This window comes from Budorcas taxicolor, chromosome 5 (assembly GCF_023091745.1).
Source record: "Budorcas taxicolor isolate Tak-1 chromosome 5, Takin1.1, whole genome shotgun sequence".
Taxonomy (NCBI): domain Eukaryota; kingdom Metazoa; phylum Chordata; class Mammalia; order Artiodactyla; family Bovidae; genus Budorcas; species Budorcas taxicolor.
Genome location: NC_068914.1, coordinates 103,944,181 through 103,959,887, shown reverse-complemented (window position 1 = coordinate 103,959,887; position 15,707 = coordinate 103,944,181). Strand labels below are relative to the sequence as shown.

General features: G+C 38.7%; 1 protein-coding gene across 1 annotated transcript in view; it reads left to right on the top strand.

Moving 5' to 3' along the window:
- NTN4 (netrin 4) overlaps positions 1-15,707 on the top strand; it is a 129,569-nt gene that overhangs the window by 59,621 nt on the left and 54,241 nt on the right. Inside the window, exons 4-5 of the mRNA XM_052640357.1 lie at positions 11,206-11,332; positions 15,515-15,703. Coding sequence (XP_052496317.1) covers positions 11,206-11,332; positions 15,515-15,703 — 316 coding nt within the window. The remainder of the gene's footprint in view (positions 1-11,205; positions 11,333-15,514; positions 15,704-15,707) is intronic.

Sequence of the window (15,707 nt, the reverse complement as noted above, 5' to 3'; positions counted from 1 at the left end):
ATTCACAAAACAGAAACAGACTCACAGACATATGAGTTATGGTTACCAAAGGAAAAGTAGGGGAGGATAGATTAAGAGTTTTGGGCTAACAGATACAAATTCTATATATAAAACAGATAAACAACAAGAACCTCCTGTATAGCACAGGGAACTATATCTAATATCTTGTTATAATCTATAATGGAAAATAATTTGAAAAAGAATACATATATATTTATATATAATTGAATCACTTTGGTGTACACCTGAAATGAATACAACATTGTAAAGCAACTGCTCAGTTCAGTTCAGCTCAGTCACTCAGTCGTGTCCGACTCTGCGACCCCATGAATCGCAGCACACCAGGCCTCCCTGTCCATCACCATCTCCCGGAGTTCACTCAGACTCACTTCCATCAAGTCCGTGATGCCATCCAGCCATCTCATCCTCTGTCGTCTCCTTCTTCTCCTGCCCCCAATCCCTCCCAGCATCAGAGTCTTTTCCAATGAGTCAACTCTTCGCATGAGGTGGCTAAAGTACTGGAACTTCAGCTTTAGCATCATCCCTTCCAAAGAAATCCCAGGGTGGATCTCCTTCAGAATGGACTGGTTGGATCTCCTTGCAGTCCAAGGGACTCTCAAGAGTCTTCTCCAACACCACAGTTTAAAAGCATCAATTCTTTGGTGCTCAGTCTTCTTCACAGTCCAACTCTCACATCCGTACATGACCACAGGAAAAAAAAGCAGATATAATCTAGAAAAGTATGTTAGCCAGAACACTTAGTCTCTCTTTATGGGGGGCAGGTGCATTTCAAAGTTTATCACAATTTTATCCCATAGAAAGAATATTATTTGTTAATTAGAGAAAAATGCAAAGAAAAGTATTCTAATAATGTGGTTTTCCAAAAGATCCTGCATTGGTCCTGCCCATGGTTATAAATAAAAGTAGTCCCTATTCCTGGACTCACAAAGAGAGATTTTCTTTATTCTAGGAAATCATCACTCTGAAAGCTAAGAAGAAAATTGTACCTAAAATTTACTGAAGAACCCCAAATTTAAACTAAAGTGCTCACTTTAAAAAAACACAGTTGAGCTAACAGTACATTTTTAAAACAATGGGGATATTTTAAAATCTTTCACTTGCCTTTTAAAATAGGTGACTTTCTTAACATTTTTTAACTCAAAAGTATTTTGAAATTGATTTGGAAGGTCCAAAAAGCTTTTCTCTGTCCTGGAGAAGTTTCTGCCTTCTTTTCTGCAGATACTAGGTTTGGAAGGTTTGATTTTGTATGTTTTGCTTTGTTTTGACCAATCATCTAATTTCTCAGGAAGGGCCGTGTGGTATGTTGAAAGATAAACGACAAAACTTGATTTTAATTAGTTCTCAGTTCTAGCTGTCATACTACAAAACAAAGGTCTACTGAAATACATCTTTAAGAAATCTTAAAATTAATGTCCACAATTGGGAATACATAAATCTAGTAGCATTTGGAAATTCTGTGTATGTGGATTCATGCTTCCGAATAGTACCTCAGCTACTGATTTCTTCTGATAAATAGCATGCACAATGGCACAGAAAAACTGCCATTTAGATATAAAAATCAAAGCTTTGGGGGATACAAAGTTTTGTACATAAAAAAACATGGAAATAAGCCAACAACCTGAATCTTAACTTTGACCTGAATCATTAGGTTATGTACAGTGTTTGACTTACCATTCTTTTTTTTTTTTTTTTTTGACTTACCATTCTTTATAAATTAAAACTAACTGTAAAAGCCATCACACTACACAGTATTACTATCTATCCTTACCAAATCATATCTATTAGGGAGAACGTGAACGTGAAGTCGCTCAGTCGTGTCTGACTCTTTGCAACCCCATGGGCTATAGCCTATCAGGCTCCTCTGTCCATGGGATTTTCCAGGCAATAGTACTGGAGTGGATTGTCAGTTCCTTCTGCAAGGGATCTTCCCAACCCAGGGATCGAACCCAGGTCTCCCACATCGTAGACAGACGCTTTACCATCTGAGCCACCAGGGAGAACAGATAACAAAAGGGAGGCCATTCACAAACAGCAAATCTTTAATTAGAATTTATTTACATACTTTCCTGTTATCTCCATTTGCAAATTTATTCAGGGGAGTTTCTAAGTTAAGGCAGTAAAGAATCTGCCTGCAATGCAGGAGACCCCAGGTTCGATTCCTGGGTCGGGAAGATCCCCTAGAGAAGGGATAGGCTACCCACTCCCATATTCTTGGGCTTCCCTTGTAGCTCAGCTAGTAAAGAATCTGCCTGCAATGTGAGGGACCTGGGTTCAATCCCTGGGTTGGGAAGATCTCCTGGAGAAGGGAAAGGCCACCCACTCTAGAATTCTGGCCTGGAGAATTCCATGGACTATAGCTCATGGAGTCACAAAGAGTTAGACAGGACTGAGTGACTTTCACTTCTAAGTTAAGACTTGTTAACACCTGCAGTGGCCCACAAATGCCCCTAGGAGGCATCAGAATTTCCAAGGTACAGACAGATTTTACATTGCACCAATAAGAATCTAAAAATATTCTCTACTCCTACATGCCCTGAACTTATTGATGCCAGGTGTGGGAAATGGGGCCAATCTTCCTATATTCACCCATTGCCAAAACTGCTAAGCTTCTCACAGAGGAAGAGGACAAATAATCCATTCAAGAACAGAATACCCTTGAAATGACTCACTTCGAGTCCATACCAACCTTCGTCCTGAGGAGCTCTTCAAGGACAGACAAATTGGTTTGAAACATCAATATTATTTAAGTAACACACTGAAGACATTTGGCCAAAGTAGACCTCTCAAAAATCCTACTCCCCAGGGTCATTTAAGGGTTAAGATGGTGACTCTGGAGTCAGACTGCTATAGAATTCTTGGGTAAATTACTTAAATTCTTTCAGCTTCAGTTTTCTAATTTGTAAAATGACAGCAATAATTACACCTACCTTATAGGGTTCTTATGGGGCTTCCCTGGTGGCACAGTTGGTAAAGAATCCACCTGCAATGCAGGAGGCTGCCTGTAATATAGGAGACCTGGGTTCAGTCCCTGGGTTGGGAAGATCCCCTGGAGAAGGAAATGGTAACCCACTCCAGTATTCTTGCTTGGGAAATCCCACAGACAGAGGATCCTGGTGGGCTATAGTCCATGGGGTCGCAAGAGTTGGACATGACTTAGCAACTAAAATACTATGGGTCCTTATGTAAATCCAATGAATTAATATTTATACAGTGCCTAGAACAGCACCTGGTACATAGTGAGTGCTAATCAATATTAACTACTACTATTATTTTTATTATTTATCATCATCATCTTCATCTTTATTCTCATTTCCCTCCCTGACTAACCTTATGCCTTGGGCTTATAGTAACTCTCTACATAGCATCATATTTACCAGTGTGACTTGTCCAAAAGTGCTCTGGACAAAGCTGAATATCTTTCAACCCTGTTCTGCCCCAAATCCTGCCTGATGACAAACAAACGTATCCCATTCCCACTTCAAATGAATAATTAGCACCCTCTCTTCTTGAGAAGTTTTGAAAATGGAAAAGTGAAAGTGAAAGTGAAGTCGCTCAGTCGTGTCCGACTCTTTGCGACCCCATGGACTGTAGCCTGCCAGCCTCCTCTGTCCATGGGATTTTTCAGGCAATAGTACTGGAGTGGATTGCCATTTCCTTCTCCAGGGGATCTTCCTGACCCAGGGATTGAACCCAGGTCTCCCGCATTGTAGGCAGATGCTTTACCGCCTGAGCCAAAACTAAACTCAATAACTAAGGTTTTCCATGTTCCATTGAATATATATTGGCTGAATGAAAAAAATTAACACATATCAATTGAAAACCTATTATATGCCAGTTAATGGGGATTCAAAGAAATTTAAGCCATTGTTTCTTCCCTGCAAGAGTTTACAGTCTATCAGAGAGATGTATATAGACACGTGATTACCATACAGTGTACTTAAATGCAGTTTTGTTATGAAAGTTGCATTGGCTCCATGCATTTTTTCCAGGTTTGCCAGCCAGAGCAAGGTTCTTGGCACCTTAGTGAAGTAGGCACAGTTTATCTTTGGCTCCTTCCCTCTCTTCTTTAGACATTCCCTTTCCCTCCACCAGAAAGCTACTTCCTTCTTTAGGCAACTCTGAGTACAGTTCTAGAATTGAGAACAGATGGTTATAATCCCTGCTGATATGTTTTCTGCTAATAATTTAAGAATTTATGCTTTCTGAGCTTAAGTCCCTTTTTGTAGGGAGCTCTTGAACCTAACATGATATTCAGGGCCTAAAGGAATGAGTCCTGATAGGAAGAATTGCAGGCAACAGGCTGACTGGGAAGAGAGATGTCTCCTGTGGCTGATTTTCAATCTTTAATCATAATTGTTTCTGCTCTATACCTATCTATTTTATTGCTCATGCTTTCTTACAAGACCTGTTTTCTCTAGTGTTCAAGTATAGACCAAAGAATAGATTGTAGAGCTTTTCCACTGCTTACAATCCTGCAATATATATATTATTGGGCAAAGGTTTGAAATATTCAGTCTTCAACTTATTTTACTCCATTCTAACACTATGTTTCAAGCCTCCTTTTACCAAACTCAATTATTGTGCTACATATTCACCATAGAACTCCCACTTCTGTTAAACTGAAATATGCATACCTTTAATAGGGGTAGAGAAAGATTTTATTTGTTAATGAAAAGACATGTTTTCCTCACAATGCTTTCTATTCAAAGGTTTGTGCTGTAGCATTGTTGTGCCTGTTTTTGTCCTGCTTAAGAGGAGCAGGTTCTAACAGGCTAGCCCATTATTAGAATTTATCTCTTTTCATACATAAGAAGTCCATTCATTTGGAAGCTAATCCTTTTCTCTAAAAGGGACATACTATCTCTTTAGAAATTAAATCAGTTTTTTTGCCTTTACATCTTTTCTAAAGTTGCTGCAAAGCATTGTTCCACTTTTGTAAATCATTTATCAGAGCTAAATGAAGGTCTGTGAATTGCCATAGCTGCCTTTAAGTGGGCAGTTTTCTTAGGATCATAGAATAGGCACTGTTTGTATTCTCTTTTCACAAATATTTTTTTAAGATTCCAATGATGGTATGAAAGGATATTCATTTTCCATTGAAATTCAAAGTTGAATGGTAAAGAAAGAAAATAAAATCATATATATGTAAACAATAATGGCACAGGAGCCCAAGGAAAGTACTCAATTGATGAAATTGAAGAATTTCTGAATACTTGGCTGTAAAATCTTTTCTTTTCCACTAACTTTCATTATAAATTTTAGTAGGACTTGAGCAATAGTTGGTTCTTTCTTTCTTGGAGAGCAGCTGGGAAGCAAATTTTATCAGACATTCAAAGAAGAATTCAGTTAATTTGAGTCTTCCAAAGCTTTAACCATATTTATTATTTGCTTTGGTGTTTCCATTATGGTGAGTGTCTGTGGATGACGAAATATACCTTTATTTGGAAGGCAGGTGCTAGAATGACAGTCTGTGATTACTTTTCTCATAAGCAATGGGGAAAATGCAGTACAGAAGGAGGAAAACAGTAGGAGAAAAATCAGAAAGAATGAAACTTATTTTAGTTTTGGTATAGTTATTATCGACATATGCAAATCCATCTTCAGACTATTAACATTTACTTTTTCATTTCTGCAACATCAGGTAGTGCCTGCTAAAAAGGAGTGATATTCTCCCAACTCTCCCTTATTTGACTTTCACATCATTTGGAAACACTCTTGGTGAAATGGTAATAGGACCTGCTATATGACATTTAAGGCTTATTTGGTAGCTCAGAAAGGATTATGGGTAGTTGCCTCCAACCAGGCAGTATTCACAATACACAGAAGCAGGCCTTAGAATCATAGAATCTTAAGACTCAGTTCAGTTCATTTCAGTCGCTCAGTCATGTCCGATCTTTGCAACCCCACGAATCGCAGCACACCAGGCCTCCCTGTCCATCACCAACTCCCGGAGTTCACCCAAACCCATGTCCATCGAGTCGGTGATGCCATCCAGCCATCTCATCCTCTGTCGTCCCCTTTTCCTCCTGCCCCCAATCCCTCCCAGCATCAGAGTCTTTTCCAGTGAGTCAACTCTTCACATGAGGTGGCCAAAGTACTGGAGTTTCAGCTTTAGCATCATTCCTTCCAAAGAACACCCAGGACTGATCACCTTAAGACTAGAAGGACCTTAAAAGTTGTCAAAGCCAATCTTCCATTTAACGTTTAAATATTCTACACTATTTTGATAAGCGATTGTCCAACCCTTATGCTCAACATTGCCAATGGCCAGATTCTCACAACCTCCTATCATTGACAATTTCCTCAAGTCTACATTTGCTGACTACTAGAGGGCCTTCTGCCCCCAAAGAACAATTAAAAATGAGCTTATCTAAGCAAGATGGATATCTTACAATGACAAATTTGAAAGATAATAATTTCCTCATTTTGTTCCCACATAGATTCTTATAGCCTTACATATGAAGGAGCAGTATTTTCTCTTCTGTGTCTATTTACCTCTAATATATCATATTTGTCACCAAAGTATACAGGTATTCATGAGCAAGCTGTTCTAGTAATCCCTTAAATTTCTTATTCAAAGTTTGTATGATTCCCTTACATATATCCCATACTGTATGGGGTATAGTAAGAAACTTTTGACATCAACGGAGAAACGTACTCTCAGTATAATGGAGGGGTTTATGAAATTCATAAACTATCCAAAATGCCAAGGTATAACTCTTGTATAATTAGGGTTTGTAGATTTGTTGTTAAAGTTGAATTCTCATTTCCCAGTTACACAGCCAGGTACCACTCTTCTTCAACTAAGCCTTAAATACATAATCCCATTTTCCTGCTCTTTATCTAGTTTATGTTTGTGTACCAAACAAGAGCTTTGTTAAACTTGTTACTAAAGTTTCCTTTTTCTGTTTTTTTTCCCCCAGTGAAGACCTAGTTTCACTTGCACATTTTTCACAAGCATCAAATAGTGGGTGATCTTTCAAGCTTGAACAGTAACAGTTGTATCGCTGAGAAAGGATTTCTTGTTTCAAATGGTCTAGGTAATGATTTACAACTATTTTTAGTAATTCTCAAAATGACAGTTCCTTGACTTTTTCTGTGTGCAGAAATATTTGCTGGGCTGGCATCTTTCAGACCCCGGGAGGTTCATCCCAATCCTTGCATGTGGGTGCAAGGAAGTGCTCTGAGATCCCTACTCCGGAGGGAACTGACCGGTCCACATCATCTTGTGATGCACGTGAATGTTTGATGAGGTTCCCTAAGTGTCTTTGGTCTCCTGAGTCCTGGAATTTGTGGACCAGGACTAACCAGAGTTGGGTGAAATTACATATAGGCCTTGGGCATTCCAAGACCAAATCTGATAAACTGAGACTTATAATGATAGTTTAGTTCCTCTAAAGAAAAGTAGCAATAATTTGTAGCAGAATCTGCTTGCAATGCTGGAGGTATATATATATATATGCTGTGTATATATATACACACCTATGTATAACTGATTCATTTTACTGTATACCTGAAACACAATGTTGTAAATCAACTATACTCCAGTAAAAATTTTTTAGTTAAAAAAAAATATAACACAAATGAACTTATGTATGAACAGAAACAGACTCACAGACAGACAGAACAGACTTGGGATGCCAAGTGGGTGTAGGGGAGGGAAGGAGTGACAGTTTGGGGCTAGCAGATACAAGCTATTATATACAGGGTGGATAAACAGGAAGCTACTTTATAGCACTGGACACTATATTCATGGTCCTGTGATAAATCATAATGGAAAAGAATATGAAAAAGAAGGTGTATATATATACATATATGTATAACTGAACTACTTTGCTGTATAGCAGAAAGTAATACAACATTGTAAATCAACTATATTTCAGTTAAGAAAAAGAATCTTACCTTGTGGAAGTTACTTGATAGAATTTCTATTTTTTTTCATGATGATAAGAATGTTGAATTTAAAAGATTTAATAAAGAGCAGTTGGACTGGAGCATTTCTACCAGAATATATGAAAAATTAGATATTCAGGAACGAGGATGAAAACACCTCATTCTTATAGAGTAGTGAACATTGAATCCCTGCAGCTCTCCAAATTTAAGTGCAAGTTGTCTTTAGCTCTTACCTAGATGTGTGAATAGTTATGTATAGTAAACTCCTAACAATTCCATGGGACTTTATGTATAAACAAGTCCTAGCTTTGTTGTATGAACAAGTCTTTTCACAAAGAAAAGACCAAGAAAAAAGGTAACTATAATTCACCTCATGCTTGGGCATTCCAAGAACAGAACCAATACATTAAATCTATAATATTAGCTGAGTTTCTATAAAGAAAATCAACAAAAATTTTTGTAACATATTGTACTCCGAGTCAATTCTACCATTTAAAAAATCTATATCCTAGCTAATCCCTAAGAACTAAAAGGACAGCTATAGTTCATTTTCATTAAGCACAAAACCTTTGTTTATAATACACAGAAACTAACTTTAGCAAGATGGCTCTTAGATCTCATGTGATTCAGCCACAAGTAGCCTGTGGACCTCTAAGCCCTGAATAATTCCTGCGCTTGAATTCTATGTGTACATAAAGGTCCACAGTAGTCACATAACACACTTGGATAATGCATATGCTATTCCCAGAGTGCCTCTACCAGTGGAACGAAAGAAATATATTCCAACAGAATGAAAAGAAAAAGGAGATCTTGGGTAGACAACACAACTTTCTCAAGTGTTAAATTAGGTTGAGCAGTAGTACCTCAATGTATTGGTTGTAGCTATTTCCACATTTGTTGAACCCTAAGGTCCATTTAGTCAAGCCTGTGGTTTTTCCTGTGGTCATGTATGGATGTGAGAGTTGGACTGTGAAGAAGGCTGAGCGCCGAAGAATTGATGCTTTTGAACTGTGGTGTTGGAGAAGACTCTTGAGAGTCCCTTGGACTGCAAGGAGATCCAACCAATCCATTCTGAAGGAGATCAGCCCTGGGATTTCTTTGGAAGGGATGATGCTAAAGCTGAAACTCCTGTACTTTAGCCACCTCATGCGAAGAGTTGACTCATTGGAAAAGACTCTGATGCTGGGAGGGATTGTGGGCAGGAGGAGAAGGGGACGACAGAGGATGAGATGGCTGGATGGCATCACTGACTCGATGGACGTGAGTCTGAGTGAACTCCGGGAGATGGTGATGGACAGGGAGGCCTGGCGTGCTGCGATTCATGGGGTCTCAAAGAGTTGGACACGACTGAGCGACTGAACTGACTGAACTGAAGTTTAATTTTATTTCTGGCTGGTCTAAGTACGTCTAATTTTTAGTAGTTCCTTTATCATCGCAGTCAGAATATTTCAGATGTATTGAAATAAACTTTGTTCATTGATTTTCCTTAACCTCTTAGAACCACAGCTTGGTTAATTTTGTTTCCTCTTCCTGGAAATTCTCTTTCCTTCTGCCTGTCAGAAATACTGCCCAACTTCAACGCCTATCTCAAAAACCCGTCTCTCTCATAAAGTCCTCAGTCACTATTAATCTACTGTGATTTCTGCATCTTTTGAATTCTAACATAATTTTATTTCTTAGGTATTTATTTATTGTCTTGTTTATGAATAATTTTTTCTATGTAAATCTTTTTTATCCAGCTACATTGTACTTTGCTTAAAGACAGAAATCATGTTTTGTAACGCTTTGTGTATCAAACATTGCCTAATATAGCAACTTTCTCTAGTATTCATTAAATAATTGTAAATGGTTGATGTAACTTATTACCTCTGCATTGATTTATCTTTTATACTGTTTCTCAAGAAAAAACAAACAACACTTCATAGATCCAAGTTTGGGACTCTGTCTCTGAGCTACTTCAAAAAACATTCGTTTGTACAGTCATGACATCATGTGTCAATAAATTCATTTTGGTACTAGAATTCATGGCAAACTTAGTTATTAGGAACTATTCCAGATGATCTCAAATACTAATTTTTAGAAATTATTGATGAGATAATATAAAATATTAAAATTCTCATAAAATGCTCAGATCCCAAATAATTCTGTTAGGGGAAGCACACTGATTGAAACCTTCCACTCTGGCCAGGCACCATAGTAACCATTTGCATAAGTTGTTTTACGACAGGACGTCCTGGTAAAGAACAGAGAACTAATAAGCCTCCACCAACCGGAAGAGTTCGGGAAAGGTCAAAAGGAGACACCACAGGTCTGACCACCTCCCAGAATCCTTCTCTCTGGCATCCATTTTGGCTGAACAAGGCATGCACCACCAAGGACTCTTGAGTCAGAATGATTGGCTAAAGACAACCGGGAAACTAATCCCATCACCATAAAACCCGAGACTGTGAGCCATGTGGCAGAGCTGTTCTCCTGGGTTCCCTTACCCTACTGCTCTCCACCCGGGCACCCTTTCCCAATAAAATCTCTTGCTCTGTCAGCACATGTGTCTCCTTGGACAATTCATTTCCGAGTGTTAGACAAGAGCCCAGTTTTGGGCCCTGGAAGGGCTCTTGCAACAATTCCACTAAAATATTTTTCCTTGGGGGAGATACTATTTTTAAAACCCTCAGCTACTCTGAATTATGGGATTAAAAGAAAATGCCCAGTATTATGACAAAATGTCTTCAAAGCCTTAAAAATATACAGATGATGACTGTTCAACTTTACTTCTAGAAAACACATTTCAAATAAATGAAAATGTACACAATAGCTACAAGGATATTAATTATAGAATTAAAATATACTGTATAAAAATATTTAGAAGCCTAAATAACCAAAAATAGGTGATTGGTCAAATAAACTATATATTGTACAAGGAAATCATTAAAATGGGTGTTGTACAAAAACATTTAATGACATGGAAAGATCTAAATTTTCTGTATTGAAGATGTATTACTTTTGTGTAAAGAATAAAAAAAAATTGAGGTATTAAAACTTTAAGTAAATGCCTAGCAATTATCTCAGAATTGCTTATTTGGGTCATGTATCCTGCTGTCAAGAAAATATATATTTTGCAGTTTTTTGAATTAACAGCAAAGACAAACCAAAGAAAGGATCTCTCATCTTGATGACTAACATCTTCAAGTGAATGAATGTCATATGGCTAAAGCCAATGAACGAGATGAGGTTGTGGGAAGAACGTTCTTTCCTAGAGTTGCTTGCGCTCTCAGCTCTTACTTTTCTTTGCAGGTCCATGGAAAGTGTATGTGTAAGCACAACACAGCGGGCACCCACTGCCAACATTGTGCACCTTTATATAATGACCGCCCCTGGGAGGCAGCTGATGGAAAAACAGGGTCTCCAAATGAGTGCAGAAGTAAGTACCAAGTCCACAGACTCAGAAGCCTTCTTTGTCACGTAAACATCTGTAGACTTCTCGTTTGTTGTCTTGAGAAACACAATATGTGGTAGGTGACAGATGCTAACCTACACAAACATAGCCCATATCACTGCCCTCTGTGACTTCAGCCATTGGAAATAATTACTGCTTGCAAAGTCGCTGATATGACTATTTTGCCAGAAATGTGTTGCTGGGACTCTATGTTGAACCTGAGCACCCTTCTTGAGAGTTTGACATAATAAAAACATGTCCAGACACAGAGCAACTGAGGTTTAGAGTTCACAGATACTGAATTATAATAATAAAAATAGGTATCTTGAATTCAGTTCTCAAAACAACCCTATAAAGTAGGTGGTGTTAATCCCATATTAGAGATCAGTAAACTGAGGTCCAATAAAATTTGAAGTATCTTGCCAAAGTTAGTAAATGATAGAGTCAGGACTTGATCCCTAGTTTTCAGACTCCAAATTAAATACTTTTTTTCTAGAATACCATAATGCCTGTCTCTTCACTTATACTTTTAAAAACAAATTAGATTTGAAACTATGTCAGTTCATCAAGAATGAGACTAACACTGTCATGGCTAACTTTGGGTTTGAGGTTAGAGATTAGATAGAAGAGTAAAAAATATGGGAATGTGAACCATTTTTTTTTTCTTTGCAATTAAAAATGAAGCACACATGAAATAGAAAGATACAGGCACAGAGAAATGCACATGCCCATAACAATGTTTACACTAACAAACTTCAATTTTACTAGGATTTAAAGGCAAATACAGTGGGTAAAATTGTGAGAAGTCTCTTCCCATACATAGTTTGGCATCATAACTGATTTGTTTTAGTTTCACGGAAATGTACAGGATTTCCTCTAAGCATAAATCTTAAATTATCTTATAGTATGCTTTTTAAAGACTATGAATCTGGTCAAAATATCATAACACATCAAGGAAACAATGAAAAACAATAGCAGAAACATTTTCAAATACAGCTGACCTCCAGGAAAAAGTCCAGATCCTTCTTCTAAATCAATCAAGAGAATCTAAAGAATTTCTCCCAAATTCCTAGAGTGCCATTATGGCCCTTTCCACAGAAACCAGCTGCGTATCTAAATACATATAGAACACAGAGACTTGTCACTTGGTGCTACTGACTATAATCTTAGAAATGACTTTGAGAATCTGTTACATAAGAAACTGCAAACCTCTCCCATACCTCTTTAGGAGACCACCTCATACTCACCAGTACAGTAACTGAAGAACGGTACTTCATGAAAGGCAAATCAATCTATCTGCGAAGTTACTAACCCCTGTGCACCAGAAGTTTCCTTTGAAGGGGTTTGAAGGAACGTGGGAGGGAGAGAAGGATGAAAGAAAAGGAAGGAAGAAAGGAAAGAAACTACTGAGGGCCAGAGGAAACAGGGTGAATAGGGATGGGGAGACTAGAGTTCTTAATATATAAACCTTCTTACACTGTTTTGACTGTATTGTGAAAATGTATACTATTCAAAAAACTAAATTAAAAAAATGAAGTACAATTGATTTACAATGTTGTGGTAATTTCTGCAGAGTGATTCAATTATACATACATAGGGTTTCCCAGGTGGCATTAGTGGTAAAAAACTCGCCTGCCAGTGCATAAGAGACACAGGTTTGATCCCTGTGTCAGGAAGATCCCCTATAGGAGGGAATGGCAACCCATCCCAGTATTCTTACCTGGGGAATCCCATGGACAGAGGAACCTGGTGGGCTACAGTCTTTAAGGGACGAAAGAGTCGAACACCACTGAAGCAACTTCACACACACACAGACATACACCACACATGTATTCTTTTTTCCATATTCTTTTCCATTATGGTTTATCACAGTTTATTGAATGTAGTTCCCTGTGCTATTACAGTAGAACCTCATTGTTTATCCATTCTATATAGAATAGTTTGCATCTGCTAACCCCAAATCAAATCCCTTATGATTATACAGTGGAAGTGAGAAATAGATTTAAGGGCCTAGATCTGATAGATAGGTGCCTGATGAACTATAGAATGAGGTTCGTGACATTGTATAGGAGACAGGGATCAAGACCATCCCCATGGAAAAGAAATGCAAAAAAGCAAAATGGCTGTCTGACGAGACCTTACAAATAGCTGTGAAAAGAAGAGAGGCGAAAAGCAAAGGAGAAAAGGAAAGATATAAGCATCTGAATGCAAAGTTCCAAAGAATAGCAAGAAGAGATAAGAAAGCTTTCTTCAGTGATCAATGCAAAGAAATAGAGGAAAAGAACAGAATGGGAAAGACTAGAGACCTCTTCAAGAAAATTAGAGATACCAAGGGAACATTTCATGCAAAGATGGGCTTGATAAAGGACAGAAATGGTATGGACCTAACAGAAGCAGAAGATATTAAGAAGAGGTGGCAAGAATACATGGAAGAACTGTACAAAAAAGATCTTCACGACCCAGATAATCATGATGGTATGATCACTAATCTAGAGCCAGACATCTTGGAATGTGAAGTCAAGTGGGCCTTAGAAGGCATCACCACGAACAAAGGTAGTGGAGGTGATGGAATTCCAGTTGAGCTGTTTCATATCCTGAAAGATGATGCTGTGAAAGTGCTGCACTCAATATGCCAGCACATTTGTAAAACTCAGCAGTGGCCACAGGACTGGAAAAGGTCAGTTTTCATTCCAATTCCAAAGAAAGGCAATGCAAAAGAATGCTCAGACTACTGCACAATTACACTCATCTCACACACTAGTAAAGTAATGCTCAAAATTCTCCAAGCCAGGCTTCAGCAATACGTGAACCGTGAACTCCCTGATGTTCAAGCTGGTTTTAGAAAAGGCAGAGGAACTAGAGATCAAATTGCCAACATGCGCTGGATCATGGAAAAAGCAAGAGAGTTCCAGAAAAACATCTATTTCTGCTTTATTGACTATGCCAAAGCCTTTGACTGTGTAGATCACAATAAACTGTGGAAAATTCTGAAAGAGATGGGAATACCAGTTAGAACTGGACATGGAACAACAGACTGGTTCCAAATAGGAAAAGGAGTACATCAAGGCTGTATATTGTCACCCTGCTTATTTAACTTATATGCAGAGTACATCATGAGAAATGCTGGACTGGAAGAAACACAAGCTGGAATCAAGATTGCTGGGAGAAATATCAATAACCTCAGATATGCAGATGACACCACCCTTATGGCAGAAAGTGAAGAGGAACTAAAAAGCCTCTTGATGAAAGTGAAAGAGGAGAGCGAAAAAGTTGGCTTAAAACTCAACATTCAGAAAACGAAGATCATGGCATCCGGTCCCATCACTTCATGGGAAATAGATGGGCAAACAGTGGAAAGAGTGTCAGACTTTATTTTTTTGGGGCTCATCACTGCATATGGTGACTGCAGCCATGAAATTAAAAGACGCTTACTCCTTGGAAGAAAAGTTATGACCAACCTAGATAGTATATTCAAAAGCAGAGACATTACTTTGCCAACTAAGGTCCGTCTAGTCAAGGCTATGGTTTTTCCAGTGGTCGTGTATGGATGTGAGAGTTGGACTGTGAAGAAGGCTGAACGCCGAAGAATTGATGCTTTTGAACTGCGGTGTTGGAGAAGACTCTTGAGAGTCCCTTGGACTGCAAGGAGATCCAACCAGTCCATTCTGAAGGAGATCAACCCTGGGATTTCTTTGGAAGGAATGATGCTAAAGCTAAAGCTCCAGTACTTTGGCCACCTCATGCAAAGAGTTGACTCATTGGAAAAGACTCTGATGCTGGGAGGGATTGTGGGCAGGAGGAGAAGGGGACGACAGAGGATGAGATGGCTGGATGGCATCACGGACTTGATGGACGTGAGTCTGAGTGAACTCCGGGAGATGGTGATGGACAGGGAGGCCTGGCGTGCTGAGATTCATGGGGTCGCAGAGTCGGACACGACTGAGCGACTGAAGTGAACTGAACTGAACCCCAAACTCCCACTCTATCCTTTCCCCATCCTCGCACCCCCTTGGCAACCACAAGTCTGTTTTCTACTTATGAATCTGAAAAAACTATTAAAAAAAAAAATTAGCAGTCAGTTTACCCTACTCGTAACTGCCTGAATACTAGAGAAACTGTCATTTTATTTTTAATTCTTTGCTTTCCTCTGATCCTTCTTTCCCCTAGCCTGCAAGTGCAATGGACATGCTGATGCCTGTCACTTTGACATTAACGTGTGGGAGGCATCAGGGAATCGTAGTGGCGGCGTCTGCAATGACTGTCAGCACAACACAGAAGGTCAACACTGCCAGCGATGTAAGCCAGGCTTCTACTGGGACCTCCGAAGACCTTTCTCTGCCCCAGATGCCTGCAAATGTAA